This window comes from Triticum dicoccoides, chromosome 7B (genome assembly GCF_002162155.2).
Source record: "Triticum dicoccoides isolate Atlit2015 ecotype Zavitan chromosome 7B, WEW_v2.0, whole genome shotgun sequence".
Taxonomy (NCBI): Eukaryota; Viridiplantae; Streptophyta; class Magnoliopsida; order Poales; family Poaceae; genus Triticum; species Triticum dicoccoides.
This window is the reverse complement of record NC_041393.1, coordinates 462,772,509-462,791,202: the sequence shown is the minus strand read 5'-3', so window position 1 is coordinate 462,791,202 and position 18,694 is coordinate 462,772,509. Positions and strand designations below refer to the sequence as shown.

Genomic DNA, 18,694 nt, shown 5'->3' with positions numbered 1-18,694 from the left:
AGAGGGACAACCCCGATTGCCTGGTCCAAAGTCTGTCAGCCAAAAAAACAAGGAGGCTTGGGCATTGGATATTGCTCTTCACAATAAAGCTTTACTCATGAAAAATCTGCTCAAATTCTTCAACAAGGAAGATATCCCTTGGGTGAATCTCATTTGGGAGAAATACTATCACTCAGAGGCACCAAGGGGTAAGGCAGAGGGCTCCTTCTGGTGGAGGACTCACATCTCACTTATGGAGAGCTTTAAGCATATGAGCAGCTGCACCATTGGATCAGGACAATTTGTTTTGTTCTGGAAAGATAAATGGCAAGATCAAGCTTTGCAACAAGCTCTACCACAACTTTCTTCCTTTGCCATCAATGAGGATCAAACTGTTCAGCACTTTTTGGAAAACCAAGATTTGACAGATCATTTCCGCCTCCTTTTGCCAGTAGAAGCTTTTGAACAATTTAATCAACTGGTAGATCTAGTTCCACAGTTGCATCTTCATAGACATGATAGTTGGACCATCGAGGGGTCTGTTGGGAAAAGTTCTGCTATTCATATCCACAACCAAATACTGGAGCATAAAGAGGAGCACCCATTCTTTCACATCATCTGGAGCAGTTCTAGCAGGCTAAAGCACAAAATTTTCTTCTGGCTGGTGGCACATTGTAGAATCAACACCAGGCACTTCTGGGTAGAAAAGGAATGCACCTAGATGACCCTTTCTGCCCAAATTGCAACCAACAGGCAGAGGAGACAACCATGCACCTGCTTTAAGACTGCAATTTTGCTCAGGATTGTTGGAATTCTCTAATCCCTGACAGACAGAGAGGAACATCAGTATATGAGGATACAACTCTTGCAATGAAATGCCTACCGAAACCTTTTGCTGCTGAAATAGTTATTCTGGGCTATGGAACATTTGGATACAGAGAAACGGGAAAGTCTTCAGGTCTCTCCCTCACAACATTCAATCTAGAGATTTCATCTCAAAAAGGATTTGGGACTCCCTCGACATAGGATCAAGAATAAATTTGAATCAAGCTTCCTACTTTGGTTAAGCAATAACATGCGAAAGCATGATTTCTTTTCCTAGAGCAGGCATTGGCTGAGCCTTTAAGCCAAACTTTGGCCCCTAGGGGTTTGTACCATATTTTTATTTAATATATTTACCGTAGAACTATTGTTCTACGGTGTTGGGTTGGAAAAAAACATTGCTTCCATGTATAATACATAGGGCGCGACCTACTAGAAGGAAAAGAGCCAGTTTTTACACAATTTTTATTATTTTCTTCGTTTTTTTGTCTCTTTTCTTAGTTTTCAATTTATTTTCCTTCTCTTTTGTTACTTTTGTTTTTTCTTTTTCTTTATTTTTATTTTTTATTTTATTTTTTATTTGGTTTATTTTGTTTCTTCTTTGGATTTAGTTTTTTGGTTTTCATTCTACATTTTTTGTATATGCGAACAACATTTTTTCAATACATGTTTAACATTTTTCCAATAAAATTTAAGATTTTCTAATACATGTTCAATACTTTTATACACATTTTTAGCATTTTTCAAGAGCTTTATTAACATTTCCTAAATACAAGATTAACAATTTTTGAATACATGGTCAATTTTTTTCCTATCCACACTTTTAAACTTTTTCAAATGCTGGATTAGCATTTTTATAAATGCAATATTAATATTTTTTGAACACATGGTCAACATTTTTTAAACATTTTACATTTTTTCAAATGCTTGATTAACATTTTTCAAATACTTCTTCAACATTTTTTCAAATGCTTGATTAACATTTTTATATACATGTTCAATTTTTTCATCATTTTATAATACATGGTCAATATTTTTCTATACACATATAACATTTTTCAAATTGTTCAATATTTTCCAAATGCTGGATTAACATTTTTATATACGTGATACAAAATTCATCATTTTCTAATACATGGTCAAAAAAATTTCTATACACATATAATATTTTCCAAATGCTTGCTTAACATTTTTCAAAAACTTGTCCAACATTTTTTTCGAATACTTGATTAACTTTATTTAAAATACATAACCAAATTGTTTCATACACGTTTTTTATATACATTTTTTGTATACAAGAAAAACATTTTTTTATACACATTTAGAAAACTTAAAATGCTTGGTCAATAATTTTATGTAGGGTGATTTTTGTAATATATTTATTTAGAACATTTTGAAGTATAAACAAAAGTAAAATAAGAAAGCAAAAAATAAAGAGAGAAAACATGAAAAGCCCAAACAAAACAGAGGTCATTGTTTCCCGTGCGTCTGGGACCGGGCCAATTCGTAGCACCCTTCAGCAAAGGTTCCCTCAGTTTCGCTGAATGCGTGACATAGGGGTGCCCGAATGTCACATTTCGTTGTTTCTTTAAGCACACAGGACCTCGCGGCCTGCGTGAGGGTGGGCCTTCTCTGATGGGCTTAGTGTTATCCAAATCGATTTGCGAAGACAAACCCGAAATTACTAATTGAGGAGTACTTCTTCCAAAGATCACTTTCTCCTCCCTATGTTGCGACAACGTCATTTGTCGCAACCTAAGAGTTTTTCCTATTTTTTATAGATCCGTTTATTCAGAATGTCTTATCTCTTAAACCATGCGTCCAAATCTCGAACCGTTTTCATCGTTAGATTCCTCGCGTTGAGATCTCCAAAACTAAATACCATGTTGATAAGTTTTGACAAACTTTTTTTCACGAAAAAGTGGGACAAAAATGGAACCAGGAACACGTTTTTTTTCCTTTCCAAAAGCCATTTCCGAGAGGCACGACCATGCCTCTCACAAAAGCAAAATCGTGCCTCTCACGGAAGCAAAAAGGTGCCTCTTGCGAAAAAATAGAAAACACCTTTTCTTTTGTTTTCGAGTGGCACGGGCGTGCCTCTTGAGGAAGCAAAACTGTGCCTCTTGCAAAAGCAAAACCTTGTCTCTCACGAAAGAAAAAGAATCAGAGAAAACACGTGTTTTTCCATTTTCAAGAGGCAGGGTCATGCCTCTCGCGGAAGCAAAATCGTGTCTCTCGCGGAAGAAAAACCGTGCCTCTCACGGAAGATTTTTTTTTTAAAAACACGTTCTTTTTCCTTTTCTGAAGAAAAATAATTAGAAAACTGTGCCTCTTGCGGAAGAAAAAAAGTTTTTTTTGTTTCGAGAGGCATGACCGCGCTTCTCGCGAAAGCAAATCCATGTCTCTGGTGGAAGCAAAACTGTGCCTCTCGCCAAAGAATAAAAATGCATTTTTTTCGCTCAAAAAAATTATTTTGTCCAAAAGCTTAGAAAGACCGGTGGAAGACCAAAACGCTGAAAAATCTGGGAAAAACCCCGTCCAAAAGGTCGAAAACACAAGTGGAAAAAATAAAATAAAATAAAATCCGAAGGGAGCGCCAGAGCACGACACGTGGCGGCGGCTGAGAGCACGCTAAGTGACGCGCTCTTAGCCTACCCAGGTGATCGTTGGGAGGCTCCCGAAGGAGCGCTCGTCAACTAGTTACTCCCGGACAAGTCCCTTAAATCAGCCAATTAGAGCACAGCGGCCGATGAGAAACATGGTTATGTGGAGAGTCCTCCTGTACGCTAATGGGTTTACTTTCTGTGCACAAATTGTATAATTTCACCGCATATTAAAAGATGCTATGTATATGTATTAAAAAACATTCATCATATAATTAAAAAAAGTTCATCGTATATTAAAAATGTTCAATGTATATGACAAAAATTGTTCATTGTATGTAAAAAACGCTCAATGTGTATTTCAAAGATGTTTTTTTTTACCCAACACCGTAGAACAATTGTTCTACGGTAAATATATTAAAAAATAAATATAGTACAAATATATTACAAACTCCCCAAGGGAGGAAGGGTATCAAGGTATCTAGACAATGCCTGCTCTAGGTATGAAACTCATGATTACAGGTTATGTGCTATCCACTGAGCCAGCCGAGCTTCAAACTTTCTCTTTATCTTGTGTTTCAGAAGTTTAAGATCTTGCTTAAGGTAAAATTTCCAGGACTGAATGGACTGTGGAACTGCTCTGAAGATCTTGCTATTTCTGTGTAGCCATATATTCCAGCAACCCAACATGTTGATCTCAATTGCAAATTGCTTTGGTAAGAGAGTTGAGGCCAGAATGGTATCCTCATACACTGATGTACCTCTTTTCCTAGGCGGAAGCAAGGAATTCCAACATTCTTGTGCGAAGTTACAGTCCCATAGCAAATGCATAGTGGTTTCTTCTGCTTGTTGATTGCAGTTAGGACAATGAATGTCATCCAGATGCATACCTTTCCTGAGAAGGAGAGCTCTAGTGTTGATTCTGCAATGGGCCACTAACCAAAAGAAGATTTTGTGCTTTAATCTACTAGAGCTTCTCCAAATAAGACTGAAGAAAGGATGCTCATCATGTGGTTCCAAAAGAAGGTTATAAATTTGGATTGCAGATGTCTTGCCAGTATCCCCAATGAAAGTCCACTTATCCTCTCTGTTTGGGAGTAAAGTGGGCGCTAGAGCTTGGAGTTGAGTGAATTCCTCATATGCTTCCAAAGAGAGAGGCAGGTGGAAATGATCAGTCCAATCATTCTCCCCAAAAAAGATTGAACTGACTGCTCATCATTCAGAGCAAAGGAGTGGAGATGTGGTAGGATAGATTGCAGGTTGTGTTCCTTCCATGAATCTTTCCAAAAAAGAAATGTTTGTCCATTGCCAATTGTGCACCTACAAATCTTCTTAAACTTTGCTAGGAGACTAATGTGTGATTTCCACCAGAAGGATCCCACAGCATTTCCTGCTGGTGTTTCTGAATGATAATACTTCTTCCAGATTAGTTTAATCCAAGGCACATCTTCTTTGTTCATAAATTTGAGGAGGTTTTTCATGAGGAGAGCCTTATTGTGGAGAGCAATATCAAGAATACCAAGACCACCTTGCTTTTTTGGTAAGCAAACCTTTGACCAAGCAATGAGTGTTGTCCCTCTATCTTCCATGCCAAATTTTCTCCAGAGAAAGTTTCTCAAGTACTTATTGATCTGCTCAATCACACCTATAGGAAGAGCCAAGGTACACATAAAGAAGATTGGCAATGATGCAAAAACAGATTTGATGAGCAATAATCTTCCATCATATGACAGCGTGGTAGAACAACCAGAGAGCCTTCTCTCAATTTTTTGCAGCATTGGACTATAGTCTTCAATTTTTGGCTTAGAAGTTCCAAGTGGAAGGCCTAGATAAGTGAAGGGGGAATGACCTTGTTGACACCCCATAATATTGAGCAGGGTTTGGAGTTGAGTTTCAGGAACATTGATTGGCACCATGAAAGATTTCTCATAATTAACTTTAAGGCCAGTAAAAGCAGTGTAATGCAGTATGAGGTTTTTGACTTGGGCAAGTTGTCTGGCATCAGCAGGCAGTACTAGGATTGTATCATCAGCATATTGGATCACAGGAAAATCAGGGCAAGCTTGACTGCTAATGGGAACCTAAATCAGGTTCTGGTGCATGGCTTCATTGAGCATTGACTAAAGAAGATCAGCTGCAAGCATAAAGAGCAAAGAAGAAACAGGATCCCCTTGTCTGACTCCCTGTTTGTAGTGAAACAATTTCCCTGGCACTCCATTGAGCAGAACAGATGAAGTTCCTGAGGAGAGCAACAATGTGATCCAGTTAATCCATCTACTTCCAAAACCTCTGGCTCTAAGAATAGCAAGAATGGCTTGATGGTTAAGCAGATCAAAAGCTTTCTCAAAGTCCAGTTTGAGGAGAACAATAGGCTGTTTAGATTGATGACATTGATGAAGATATTCAAAAGCCCATCCCAGATAGTCATGTATAGTTCTACTCTTGATGAAGCCATATTGATTAGTGTGCACAATCTTGAGAATCACAGCTTGTAATCTATTGGCCAAGAGTTTGCTAATGATCTTGATGGTGCAGTTGAGAAGAGAAATTGGCCTGAAGTCATTGGTTGTCACTGGATTGTCCTTTTTTGGGATCAAAGTGATAGAAGAGGCATTGATACTTTGAAGTGAGATCTTCCCATGAAAGAAATCTTCAATCATCTTGTAGAAATCTGGAGCAATTATAGTCCAACAGGCCTTAATAAAATCAGCATTAAAACCATCAGGCCCAGGTGCTTTATCAGAAGGCAGGTGTTTGATAACTGAGTCAATTTCTTGCTTGGTGAAGGGGGAATCCAGATCCTGCAAGTCCTCAACCCTGGTAATGAGATTGACCAGATTTAGAGGGTCTGAAATCTCTCCAGTCTGGCCGAGTCTTTCTTTAAAAGCATTCCAGAGAATTGCAACTTTTTCATTATGTTCTGTCATTTCTACACCTTGATCATTGTATAAACATTGAATGTAGTTATGTCTGAATTTGATGGTTGCCTTAGCTTGAAAGAATTTAGAGTTTTCATCACCAAATTTGACCCATCTAATTGTTGCTCTCTGTCTCCAATAAATCCTTTGAAAAGACAACTGTTTTGATAAATGTTCTTTTAGCATATCCTTGCCATTCTGTTCTATATCTGTGAGCACTCTATATTCCTCAAAAAGATCCCACATGAAGATTACATTATTTGTGGCCTGGATGTTGCTAGATATGTTGGATAGGCTTTTACTCCAAATTTTCAGACCTTTCCTGAGTCTTTTGAATTTTGCAGTGATGAGCTTAGCACTGTCACTTGCCAGAATGGGTTGTTGCCAAATAGATTGGACAACATCTTGAAAATCATGATGCTGAAGCCAGAAGTTTTCAAATATGAAGACTTGAGCTTTAGGAATGCTTGTACCAATTTTTATGACAAAAGGACAGCGATCAGAAATAGGTTTTGCCATAGGAAGATCCATAGTGTTGGGATAGTTGGAAGACCAATTTTCAGAGGTGAACACCCAGTCAATTTTCTCCTACAATGGAACTTGTTGCATATTGCTCCAAGTAAAACTTCTACCCTTCAAAGGAATCTCAACTAGAGCCAGTTGACTAATTGCAGCATTGAAATCCATCATACTATTAAAGTCACCAGTGCCAACATTCCTGTTAGAGGGATACCTAATATAATTGAAATCTCCTGTGATGATCCAATCAGTTTCAACAGGCATCTGAATGTTTCTGAACCACTCCAAAAAGTTGTGTCTCCCTTTAGTATCACAAGGCCCATAAATATTTGTTAGGATCCAAGAATCTCCAGTATGAACTGAAATAAATCTAATGGAGATGGAGAAATCATTTTTGAACAGACACTCTCCCTGAAACATATTATCATTCCAAGCCACAAACAATCCCCCAGAGGTTCCCACAGAAGGCAGGTAATCAAATTTATTAATTCTTTTGGGGCAATTTTTTTAATATAAGAACTGTCAAAAACTTCTCTTTTGGTCTCTTGCAAACAAATGACTGAACATTGTGCCTCCTCAATCTTATTTGAAATAGCTAGCCACTTATCACTTGAATTAATGCCTCTCACATTCCAATTCAAGATGTTATAGGATTTATTCATTTTAGATTAAGCAAACACAGGTCTATAGAGAAAGGAACACTGTTCAAGAACTCAAAGCAAAGCAGACAATCAACATTGAAATAGTCCCAGGACATGCAGCATCTCTGACAATCCAACAATGCATAGAGGAGTTTCATTACAAAAGTGATCAGGAACAAAGAACTTTTGTACATATTGCTAATCATTGCCAAAATTGGACCTACTACTAGGTCAACCCTCCTTGAGCTCAGCATCTTCACTCCTTTCCTGCTGGTGGCTTTCCTCATTTTTTGGCCTTCTTCTGCAGGATGTTCTCTTCAGTGCAGACTTTTGGGTCCACCTTGCAGTAAGAGGAATTAAGGTTTTTAATTACTTTGGAATTGCAGATAGGAGGTTTAGCAGAGCAGGCCATACAGTTCTTATCATGACAAGTTTTCTTTCTATAGCCCTTATTTAAATGTTGCAATCTTTCACTTCTTCTTACCTCAGATTCAACTAGTGGCACTCTGTCTTTTCTTTTTCCTTTAGCAGCAGCAGGACTGCAGAAACTTGCATCTTCAGCAACAGTTGGAGGTTGGACTTCCTTCAGGCCAGTGTTCTGCAACTAAGAGCATGAGAGAGCAACAATTACAGGACAAGAAGAAGGAATGAAGAAAACAAGATGCTGAGATTGCAGAAATTCTTCACAGATGATATGCCACATAGTGGATTGCAAGAACCCTTTTGCCCAATCAAATTTCTCAGGAGTTAACAAAGTAGAGCAAATGAAATCCACCCAATCAAAGGGTACCTTGACAGCAGAGCTGCCTTCTGTGCTGACAGAGAAATGTTGCTCCCAAGCAGAGTAAAAAACCACATCATGATTGTCAGAATCCGCAGTTGAGCCAGCAGGGACAAAATTAGCTAAGTACTTTCTTTTGATATTAAAACCTGGTGGTGCTGAACTAGTTGAAGATGAGGTGCAAGTGACATTAATACTTTCTGAGGCTGAATCTGGTTTGGAAGAAACATCTGAAGAACTGACAAGAATTTCAATTTCCTCATCAACATAGGAGCCCTGATCATCTTCTTTGAGCATAGCAACCAGAATTTCAGAAGGTGAAGCTAGCTGAATAACAGGATCATCCCCTTCAGCAAGATTAAGGTTGAAAAAAGATCCATCCTCATCCACCAAGTTCATGTCAACTGTGAGCTCCTTGCTTGCCCTTGGAGTAAAAACTTGATCTTGAATATGAAGATCAGCATGAGGAGACTAACGTAGCACTTGATTTAGATCAAGATCAAGCATATCATTTGTTCCCAGGTTTATGAAATCCAGGGGGCAATGAAGGCAGGTTCAACAAGAGCATGCAGAGCAACAACAGGCTGAGCAATAGCCTGCTGTGCAAGAGGCTGAAAGTCTTCATGTGGCAAAGCTGGCATGGGCCCAAGGCCAAATTGAGGTCTGGAATACCAACTTGGGCCTGGCCCAATAAGTTCAAAATCTCATTTCCCTCCATATTTATCTATGCATGGCCATCCATCATGTCAATGTCCACTCCATTGGATCCCACGGAGAGAGTTAATTCATTGTTCATATCCATATCAGGTAGATTGATCTGTTGCTGCTCCTCCAATGGCTGAAACAAATCAGCAAGCTCCATGAACTCTCCATCTTCCAACTCCTGGTCAATGAAATCATCATTTTCTGCTGGCATTGCCCAATGTCCCCAGCAAGGAAGCTCCTCATCATCATCTTCATGATTTATATCTTCTGCATCATGCAGCATAGCTTGGTGATGGAAATTCTGAGGATCACCACCCATCACATCTTGAGCCTGGTGTTGCTGAATAGGCCCAAGGAAATGATTGAGCTGATTGGGGTGGAAAAAAATGTTAACAGGTTGAGGATGAGGATTGCCATCAACTGGAACTGGATCCTCATTAGGAGGGCCACCACCCAATGGCTATTGCTGGATAATTACAACTGGAACAGTCCAAGATTCTGCATTGGGATCATCAGATTCACCCACAACAATACTTATAGGAACATCACTCATGAGTTCAACTCTAATCTTGACCATTAGTGCTGCTTGAGTACTTCTAGCTCTATCCCAAAGTAGCAGCTTACCAAAACTTCTAACAAAATTAGCTAGCTCATGCATTTCTCTCTTATCAAATGGGAATCTGACCAACAAAACCCATATACCTCTATTCAACTCAAGATTTCTCTAGTTAAGGCCTTGATTATGCCTCTGAAAGATAATATGAACATCACCATGCACATGAGGGCTTTGCAGAACCAGAGCATCACGATCAAAAGGAGATCTTAATCTAACATAGGCTTGACCAAAAGGGCACTGGCAGATCTCATGAAACCCTAGGTGCTTGACTTGAGTAATAAACTCACCAAGAATCTGCCTCACATTAGGGAAATGAACTAGCTGGTTGGGCATAGGAACAATGGTCTCTATAGCCCAATCTTCATGCCGAGGCAGAGCAGGGTCAGAAATTACCCTCACTCTAGTAGGTCGCCCCTCCACTTGGATTGCTTGATGATGCGGAGGAAGAAGCAGAGTCGGATCAAACGGGAAGTTGGCCATAGCACGCGGAGCAAGCTCTCCCTCCTGCACTGAAGATTGCAGCGGCCTTCTGACGGTCAACGGCGGTGGAGGTGGAAGAGGGGAGGAGCAAGCAAGATGAGGTTCTGTAGCAGGAGAGTTGGCAGGTGGTGGAATACTGGGATCTTGATTGCCCGGGCGATCGATAGCATTCCTCGATTGAGGCACTAGAATCGCACCATTAACAGGGGATGCAGCGGCAGTAGCAGATACTGAGGCAGTCAATTGATTTGACAAAGCGAGGGAGCGAAAGCCCGAGCGGCAGTCACTGGCGACATGGCCCCACCTTTTGCAATTATGGCAGCGGATTTTATTCTTGCAGCCCGATCTCTCATGGCCCTTTAGCAAACGACAAACACATAAAAGGTTGGGCCGGGCCTCACCAGAAGAATGGGCTGCCAAAGAACCCACAACAACTGATGGGCCAGTTTGAATTCGCTGATTACCCGCCTCCTTATTGCCCACCTCATTATTGCCCATTTCCGGAAATTGAAGCCGATCAAAGACTGTAGTAACTGCCACCGTGGATTGGGCAGGGCAAGATCTACGGTTCTGAGGCTGAATTGAAGCATGGTTGAAAAATCTTGGTGCACGGACTACATCAACAAAGGAATTCACATTTCTTGATCTCGAGATTAAGGTCCACCCATTTTCTTGATCAGGATCAGCAAGGTGGCAAAATTTAGGACCATTTGAACCCCAACGGAGGAACCCAAGATTAAATTTAGGCAAAGAAACATTTCCTCCATTATAGATCGCAAAACCCACATTGATCGAAGAGACAGAGAACTTGAAAAGATGCTCGCACAGCTTGTAGACCTTGAACAGAGAAGCTCGTCCACCGAAGCAAGAGAGAAGAATGGTACCTACCTATTCCTCTGTGAGACGAATCTTTGAACGAGTAAACTCAGCCACCAGAAAAAATTCCCTCCGTTCAGGCTCCGCCGTGAAGTTGATCGGCATGTTGCGGATACGGTCCTCGAAGGCATGTCCTCGCTCAAAACGAAGATCAGAAAGAGACATGATTGTGGTGGCCGTCGCCACCATAGTGGAGAAACGACGAAAGTTGTTGTGGTGGCCGTCGTGACTGGAGTGGCCAGCGACGGGAGGGCTAGACGGTGGCTGTCGTGGCCGGAGTGGCCGACGGCAGGACTAGGGCAGCGGGGGCGTATACTAAACAAATTCTATGTGTATTTGAAAAAATAAAAATAAACTTGAAAAGGATAAAATTAAAAATAAAAATAATAAAGAAGAACAGACAGAAATAGACAACCGAACCAAAAATGCAAACAAAAAACTACACATACAAGAAAACCAGCTTCTAGTCACGAACAAAAAAAAATGAAGCCAGAAAAGCAATGCACACTCACCGAATTGGCCGGTCCATTTTGCCGGGGATTTAGCGAAGGCGGATGCTAGGCGCCGGCGGACCAGCCGAAATTTTGGCCGGTCAAAGCGCACCCGTTCGATTCGAGCGACCAGGGCCATTTGATGCCCTTTCCTCGAGCGTGCGACTGCGTCATTCTCTTGTGCTTCAGTTTCGTGAAGAAAAAATCCCCACCGCGCTGAGATGTGCAGAACCCAACTCCGATAGCGACAAAAATAGCCAATGGCCGTAGCCACCGGCTGCATCTCACCCATCTCCCATGATGTTCCTCGTCGTCGGGTTGCACACCGACGTCCGCCATTTCTCACCATACCCCGCCTTGCAGCCGATCGGCACCGTTGTCGTTTGCACCGGTCTACCACGGTCGCAGCTGCATCGAAAGCCACTTGTAGCAAAAAATCATCATTCCGTCGTGCTTGCATTACCCGCCGGTGCAGCACATCGCCGTGGTCGCCCGGTCACAATGCCATGGCTCACCCTTTGTTGCCGGTGTGCAAAACGGTTTAAGCTTCATTGGTCGCCGTTTCCAGCAAAAAGATCGTCGGCAGCACCTCCACTGAGCCGCTGCATGACCCATCTCCATGGTTCCAGCTTCTGCAGTCAACGGTTGCAGCATACCTGCCGACAGGTCGTCGCCTCAGCTCTGCTGGACTGCGGTTGTAGCTCAGCCAGGACATGGTTCCAGCTCCACCAAGACACGGTTGTAGCATCCAACCAGCAGGGTCGCCGCCTCGCAGTCCACCGGACCATGGTTATAGCTCCGCCGGGCAGTGCTTCCAGCTTTTTTCGGCCATGGTTGTAGCACCCCCTCGCCGGCATGTAGGCGCCTTGTAACTCCGCTAGACCGTGGTTCCAGCTTTCCCCAACCATGGTTGCAGCACCGCCGTGCCAATCCATGCCGGCGGCCACATAGCTTGCAGTTGTCGACCGCGCCGCCGCTCGCGCTAGTGATGCACCGTCCTCCAGTACCTTTGCAGCACCACCCCCGCCATATGCTCACAGCGCGCGCCCTGTCGTCGCCCAACAAAACATCACGCCCTCCCCCTCGCCATGAATAAGAGCTCGTCGAGAGGTACAATTACGTTAAACCATTAGTAGGTGTAGCATTACCCTTCTCCATATGATAATGCTACACCCACTAAGACTAACATAAATCTCTTACGTAACCTTCCATCAATAGTTCTCCCCCTTGATTTTAAGTGGGGTGGGGCCCGCCTTCACTCTAACCCCAATCATAACCTGCTAGCTGTCTAATTACGTAAAATTACGTTAAACCATTCATAGGTGTAGCATTACCCTTCTCCATACCCGTTGACTAAAATCTCCATTGCTATCCCCACGGTGCTCCCCGAGCCGATCACGTGCCTTCACCCCGTTGCCACCTCCTTTGTCCCTCAATGAAGTGCACGACTGATGCACCCCTCCCCTTGGTCGCCCAAGTGAGCTCTAGCTCCTCCTCCTCCTCATTTTTTCCCATCTCCCACAAGGTTGATGTCAACACATGCGATGCATAGAGGACATGCACCTGTGCTGCAACCTTTGCCCCTGCTCGCCACCGGGCGCTGATTGGCCGCCCGTCAAGTGAGTTGGAAGGGTCGGCCGCACTGCAGCAAGAGGGATGTGTCGTGCTGGCTAGATGGGAACCACGAGCCCATGAACTACAGCTTCTGTTGTGACCGGCTAAGGTTTTGCTAGGATAGGTGGCGACACAAGGGAGGATGCTTCAATGGCGAGCTGGAAAATCTGCAACCGACGTGTGAAAATGTTCCGAAGGTGGCGACCATACCAGGCGATGGTGGTCGGCGCGGTTGGGACTTGCGACTGGTGAGTGGCTTTGTTGCAATGGGGATACACGGGAGCATCATCCGACGAGGCCGGGAGCTACTACCATTATAGGACAGTGCTACAACTCGCGAACGACGAGCTACAACAGAATGTTGGTGGAGCTGCATCTAGCGCGACCGCTGATGGAGATTTGCGGTGTTGTTGTAATCCTTCGATGGCGGGGCTGCAATCGGTAGGCGGGAGGCTACAACGACGATTGGGAAACTACAAGGGAACATTTGCTGCTACCAGTGACGGCGGTGAGCCTGCGCGCCAGGGGAGGGGCGAGGTGCTGATGGCTGAGTGCGGGGCTAGTGGTGATGAGGCAGAGTTGCGAGGGGCGTTTTGTTGTGACTCTGTGTCGTGCTGCTCCAAATCTATCTCGCGCACTACCTAGAGGAAGAGAGGGAATGATGGGTGTCCATACAGAAGATAAGGATAAGATCTAGACGGTTAATAATGAGCTAATAATACAACAAGCATATGCCCGGCATGAACCCTGACCGATCGCCCGGCAAATAGCTTTTTGATATTGCTTACATTCCTCATGGAAGTCAGCATTCTTGTTTCTCTCTTATTATTTTTCTATTGCTCCCTTCTGAACTTCCCTTTGTACTTTTCTCATATATACATGAAAACACAAAAATGTACGTTGTATGAAATTCCTATTGTTTTCGGTCAATAAAAACAATTCACTAATCACCCCTTTAACTAGGCTATCATGTATGAAATGTGGGTAATCAGCATTTTATCATTGATCACCTTGTAAATCCAACATTTTTACACAGATCTTATATGGCTATGAGAGTAGGTGTCCTATAACAGTATGGAAATATATACATTAATTTGGTAAGCAGTTATTGTATTATAAGATATGCATCACTTTGATTAGTATACAGATATAGTATCATATGATAGGCATCACATGAATTGGTATACAAATATAGTATCATATGATATGCATCAAATTAATATTCTTCAAAAAAGAAATATTGCATCACATAAAGATATGTAATTGGTTCTTGCCCCCTACTGCTACCAAGCTCAAGCCAATATATATAATGTCATCTTCTTTGCTCATCAGCACAACCATTGCAAGCCTCATCTTAAACTTCACAAAGCCCATCAATTGATCCAAGGCCAGATAGCAACAACCCCCAAAACCATGAGAACCAACCTCCTCCTTGTGGCCATTGCCACCATCGTCCATGTCGTTGCTACGCCAACCACGGCAATCCCCGGGGGCTGGTTTAAGATCAAGAACATCGCTGACCCGCACATCCAGGAGCTTGGCAAGTGGGCAGTATTGGAGCACACCCAACTAGGGGGCAATGATGGGCTCAGGTTTGTGAAGGTGGTGAGCAGCGAGGAGCAGATTGTGAATGGTGTAAACTATCGGCTTGTCATTGATGCCTTGAGGCTCGATGGCTCACACGGTACATACAAGGCAGTGTTGTTCGAGAAGGACTCGAGTAACCCAAAGACACGGAAGTTCATATCTTTCACCCCTGCAAATTGACGGTTGCCGATCTGATGATATTTAGACTAGCCGTATTATTTTGAATGTAATAAGAAATGTCAAGGAATTGATGTTCTATTTCTACAGATTATGAAATTATTCATCATTGGCAACTCACATCGTTTTACCTTTTTTAGGCGATAACGGGGAGCATGCATGTTGTCACTTGAACTCATTGCTATAACAAACAATAGCATATATAACTACATTACACGGTCCCTTCACAAAGATGGCACAACATTCTATTCTTATGAATGGTTGTGAAATGTGCACCTTCGCCATAAAGTTAAGAAACACAAGATGACCCTAAAAAAGAGACTAGATGGCGTTTCACTTTAAGATAACTATTGTGGTCGTTGCTCTTCTTGCTATTTATGTCCTTTTGTCTTGGTGTTGGTATATGTGATTGTGTATCCTCGTTGTTTTGTCACCATGTTGTTGCAGAAGTCGGGTTTATTAATTTCTATTAGTTTGATGATTTCATAAAATTTATTTCTCCAAAAGAATTGCATCTCAGACCATGTTTGCATAAAATCATGTAAACCGGTTGTCCTTTGAAATCTCTCAGAGAAATTGGACAAATGTCACCAAAATATTAGAAGATACTAGACATGTTGCTCATAAAACATTAAGCCCTTATGCATTTTCGATTTTTGAATGATTTACATATCATACTCATGTGATCGGTAAGATGTGCATGTTTGCACAAAGGGGAACTAGAGGCTCCACGGCTACTGCCGGTGCTTAGCTAGGGCCAATCTGGACTGCTATTTTTATCCACTGTAAACAAAATTGTTATTTTTATTTTTGCACGAAGGGCGGCCCTTGTTAACCAAGGGGCAACCCCCACGCATTATATTGGGGCGGCCCATGTATGATATTGTCTCTTCTGATTCTGGAAGTTTTAGAAAGGTTTCGATTGTATTTTTTCCTTTTCCTTTACCTTTTAGTTTTAGAAAAGTTTGTGGCGGTTTTCTTTCAAGTTATTATTATTATTTCCGTATTTGGATTTTTGTGTCCTTTGTTTTATTTCTTCTCTTTTATTCTTTCACTTTTCTATTTTTAAATTCATAGATATTTCTAACGTTCCATTTTCTAAGGTTTTGGAAAGATCTTGATCATTTTTTTCCTTTTCTAGTGTGTCCCCATTCCGGATTTATTTTTGGATTTTATTTTAATTTTCTTTTCCACTTCAGTTTTTTGTTTCCTTATATTTTATTTTCTTCCCTTTTATTTTTTTACCGTTCTAATTTCAAATTCGGGAATATCTGTCAATTTTCTAAATCTGTTTTTAATCATGCGGAACATTTTTTAAATGCACAAACTCTTATTAAAACTTCTAGATTTTTTTTGAAAATAATAATATATTTTAAATTTCCTAAACCTACTTTTATAGTCCGTGGTCATTTTGTTGTTTCTTTAATATTTTTCTTATATCTATGAACATGCTCCTATTGGTTTTCTTATGGTGGGATACAACTCAAATAACAAATATTCTTTGCACACGGTGTATGAGCTGCTGCTCAATCCATTACTTATGAAATCCTATTAACTTTTTGTGTGCTAGCAATATCTCTATGTGTGATTTGATAAATAGCATCTCATAAAATCCATTAACTCTTTATATTTGTTTTCTCATTCAGTGTCTGCGACTCTGCGTTGGTAAGTTAAACTAGATAACTATATGAGTGAAACAAAACAACTTGTATGTTTGAACTACAAGGAAACAAAAACATTCCTACGTACAAGAAAAAAAAGGAAATCGCTTGAACATTTTAGGAAATTTAGGACTATTTTTAATCCACAAATATTTTCCAAAATCATGTAATTTGTTAAGTAGATAAACATTTCTAATTCAGAAACATTTTTTAAATTCACAATCATTATTTAATGAATGAACACTTTTCTAATTTTCTGTAGTTAATGAACACTTTAAAATTCATGATCATTAATTAATTCATGAACATCTGTTTTGATTAGCGAACAAATTTAAAAATTCTGGAATGTTTTTATAAATTTCTGATTTAAAAGAATCATGAATACTATGTATATTTGCAAACATTTTTAAAATTTGCCAACAGTTTTTGAATTGTCACGGTTTCTGGTTTTGAGAAAGAAAAAAATGACTCCAAATCCTCTAACAGTAGGCCAACCAAAATATATCAAAATCGCTAAGTGGAATGACCCACCTAGCTGCAGTGTGCATTTGCTAAGATGTACAGCGCAAATGCTATGCATCGCTCACGACCATTGATGAGATACCGCAAACCCACACAATGCTATTTATCATCTTCTTTTTTGTCTTGATTCGTTTCTTCATTTTATTTTTACTTTATTTGTAAAATTCAAAAAATTCAAAAAAAATGCAAAATCTTCAGACTTTTGGGTATTTTGTGACGACTCACCCACACAATGCTATTTTTTCATGTTTGCATAAACTATTCGGTATTCTGTAAAATGTTCAGACTTTGAAAATATTGCCTGCATTTCTTCAAAAAATTTGAAGTTAAAAAATGTGTTATATTTCAAAATTTTAAATAATCTTTGGACTTTTGCAAAATCTTTCTTTTTTAATCTCATTTGAAAATTTTGTTTATGCTTTTTTGGAAATGTCTGAAATTTCAAATTAATAAAAAATTTATAAGATGTTTGGAATTTAAAAACAAATCACGATTTAAAGATATGTTCACAAATCTTGAAAATTATTGACACTTTTCAAAATTTATTTTGTGATTTCAAAAAATGTTTACGTTCTGAAGATATGTTGGAAATTTCATTTTTTTCACTTTTCCAAAAATTATTCATTTTTTAATTTGAGAATTTGTTTTTCAAATTCGTGATATTATTTAAAATTGGTGAACTAAGTTTGAAATGATGAACGGTTTTTATAATTTGAAGATTTTTTTTGATGAATCCTCAATCTTTTTTTCAATTCATGATGTGTTTTTCAAATTCATGAACATTTTTAAAATTCGTGAACTTGTTTCGAGTGCGTGATATTTTTCTTCATTTTTACATACATTTGGTTAATTAAAAAATAGACCTAGATATACCTTTTGAGGAAATTAAACCGACAGACATAAAAGATAAAAAATAATACAAAAGGAGCATGTGGCGCTGGGACACGCGCATGTATCACGCACCGGTCCTGGACCTACCTTTTTACCACGCCTGTGAGCGGTCATGAGAAGTGCATGGAGTGAGCAAGCGTACTTCTCCCTATGAGGACATGTATAATGATGCTATTTTAGGAGTGTCATCTCTACTTCTAACGAAGCAGTTGGTGAATAGTTTTTATGGTTTATTTTTGTTGGGTTTTTTTCGTCTCTTCTCCCATCACCCCCTCCCATCCTGGTCTATCGGTTTATTTTTCTCTCTACTATTTATTACAATCAGGACTTTCCTAACGTATAACAAATCACGGATCTAACTTTCTTAAATTATTCATATCAATCGATTTCTTTATTGGTTTAATTTGTCTTAGGAAATAAATAACAAATTTTAAAAAAACAAATAATAGATTTGAACCTAACTTTCCTAACTTATCTAAATCAATCGATTTCTCTCATTAGTGAAATTTGTTTTAGGAAACAAATAACAGACACGTCACAAATTTTTCTTCCAATAAATAGTTTCTTAACATTTGCAAACTTTCCTAATCAGACACGTCACAAACGGGCAGGTACTGATATCATGTTATCAAACAATAAAATCCCATTTGCATAGAAATCAGTTCAAAATCCTAACTTTTCTAAATTTTTACCTTTCCTCGATAACATCCAATATTTTCTATGTTTTTCACCTACTGAAGGAAATCACCCATCCATCGATATTAGCATTTTTTTGGAAATGAGATCTCCGGATTATGATTTTTTTGCGATT

General features: G+C 40.1%; 1 protein-coding gene across 1 annotated transcript; it reads left to right on the top strand.

Moving 5' to 3' along the window:
- The first annotated feature begins 14,397 nt into the window (after positions 1-14,397).
- LOC119335639 (putative cysteine proteinase inhibitor 7) lies at positions 14,398-14,890 on the top strand. The gene has a single exon (XM_037607747.1). The coding sequence runs from the start codon at positions 14,459-14,461 to the stop codon at positions 14,810-14,812; it is 354 nt and encodes a 117-aa protein (XP_037463644.1). The 5' UTR covers positions 14,398-14,458; the 3' UTR covers positions 14,813-14,890.
- The last annotated feature ends 3,804 nt before the right edge of the window (positions 14,891-18,694 follow it).

Excerpts from the sequence above, each read along its gene's own strand:
- LOC119335639 (XM_037607747.1), top strand. The coding sequence starts at position 14,459 with ATGAGAACCAACCTCCTCCTTGTGGCCATTGCCACCATCGTCCATGTC.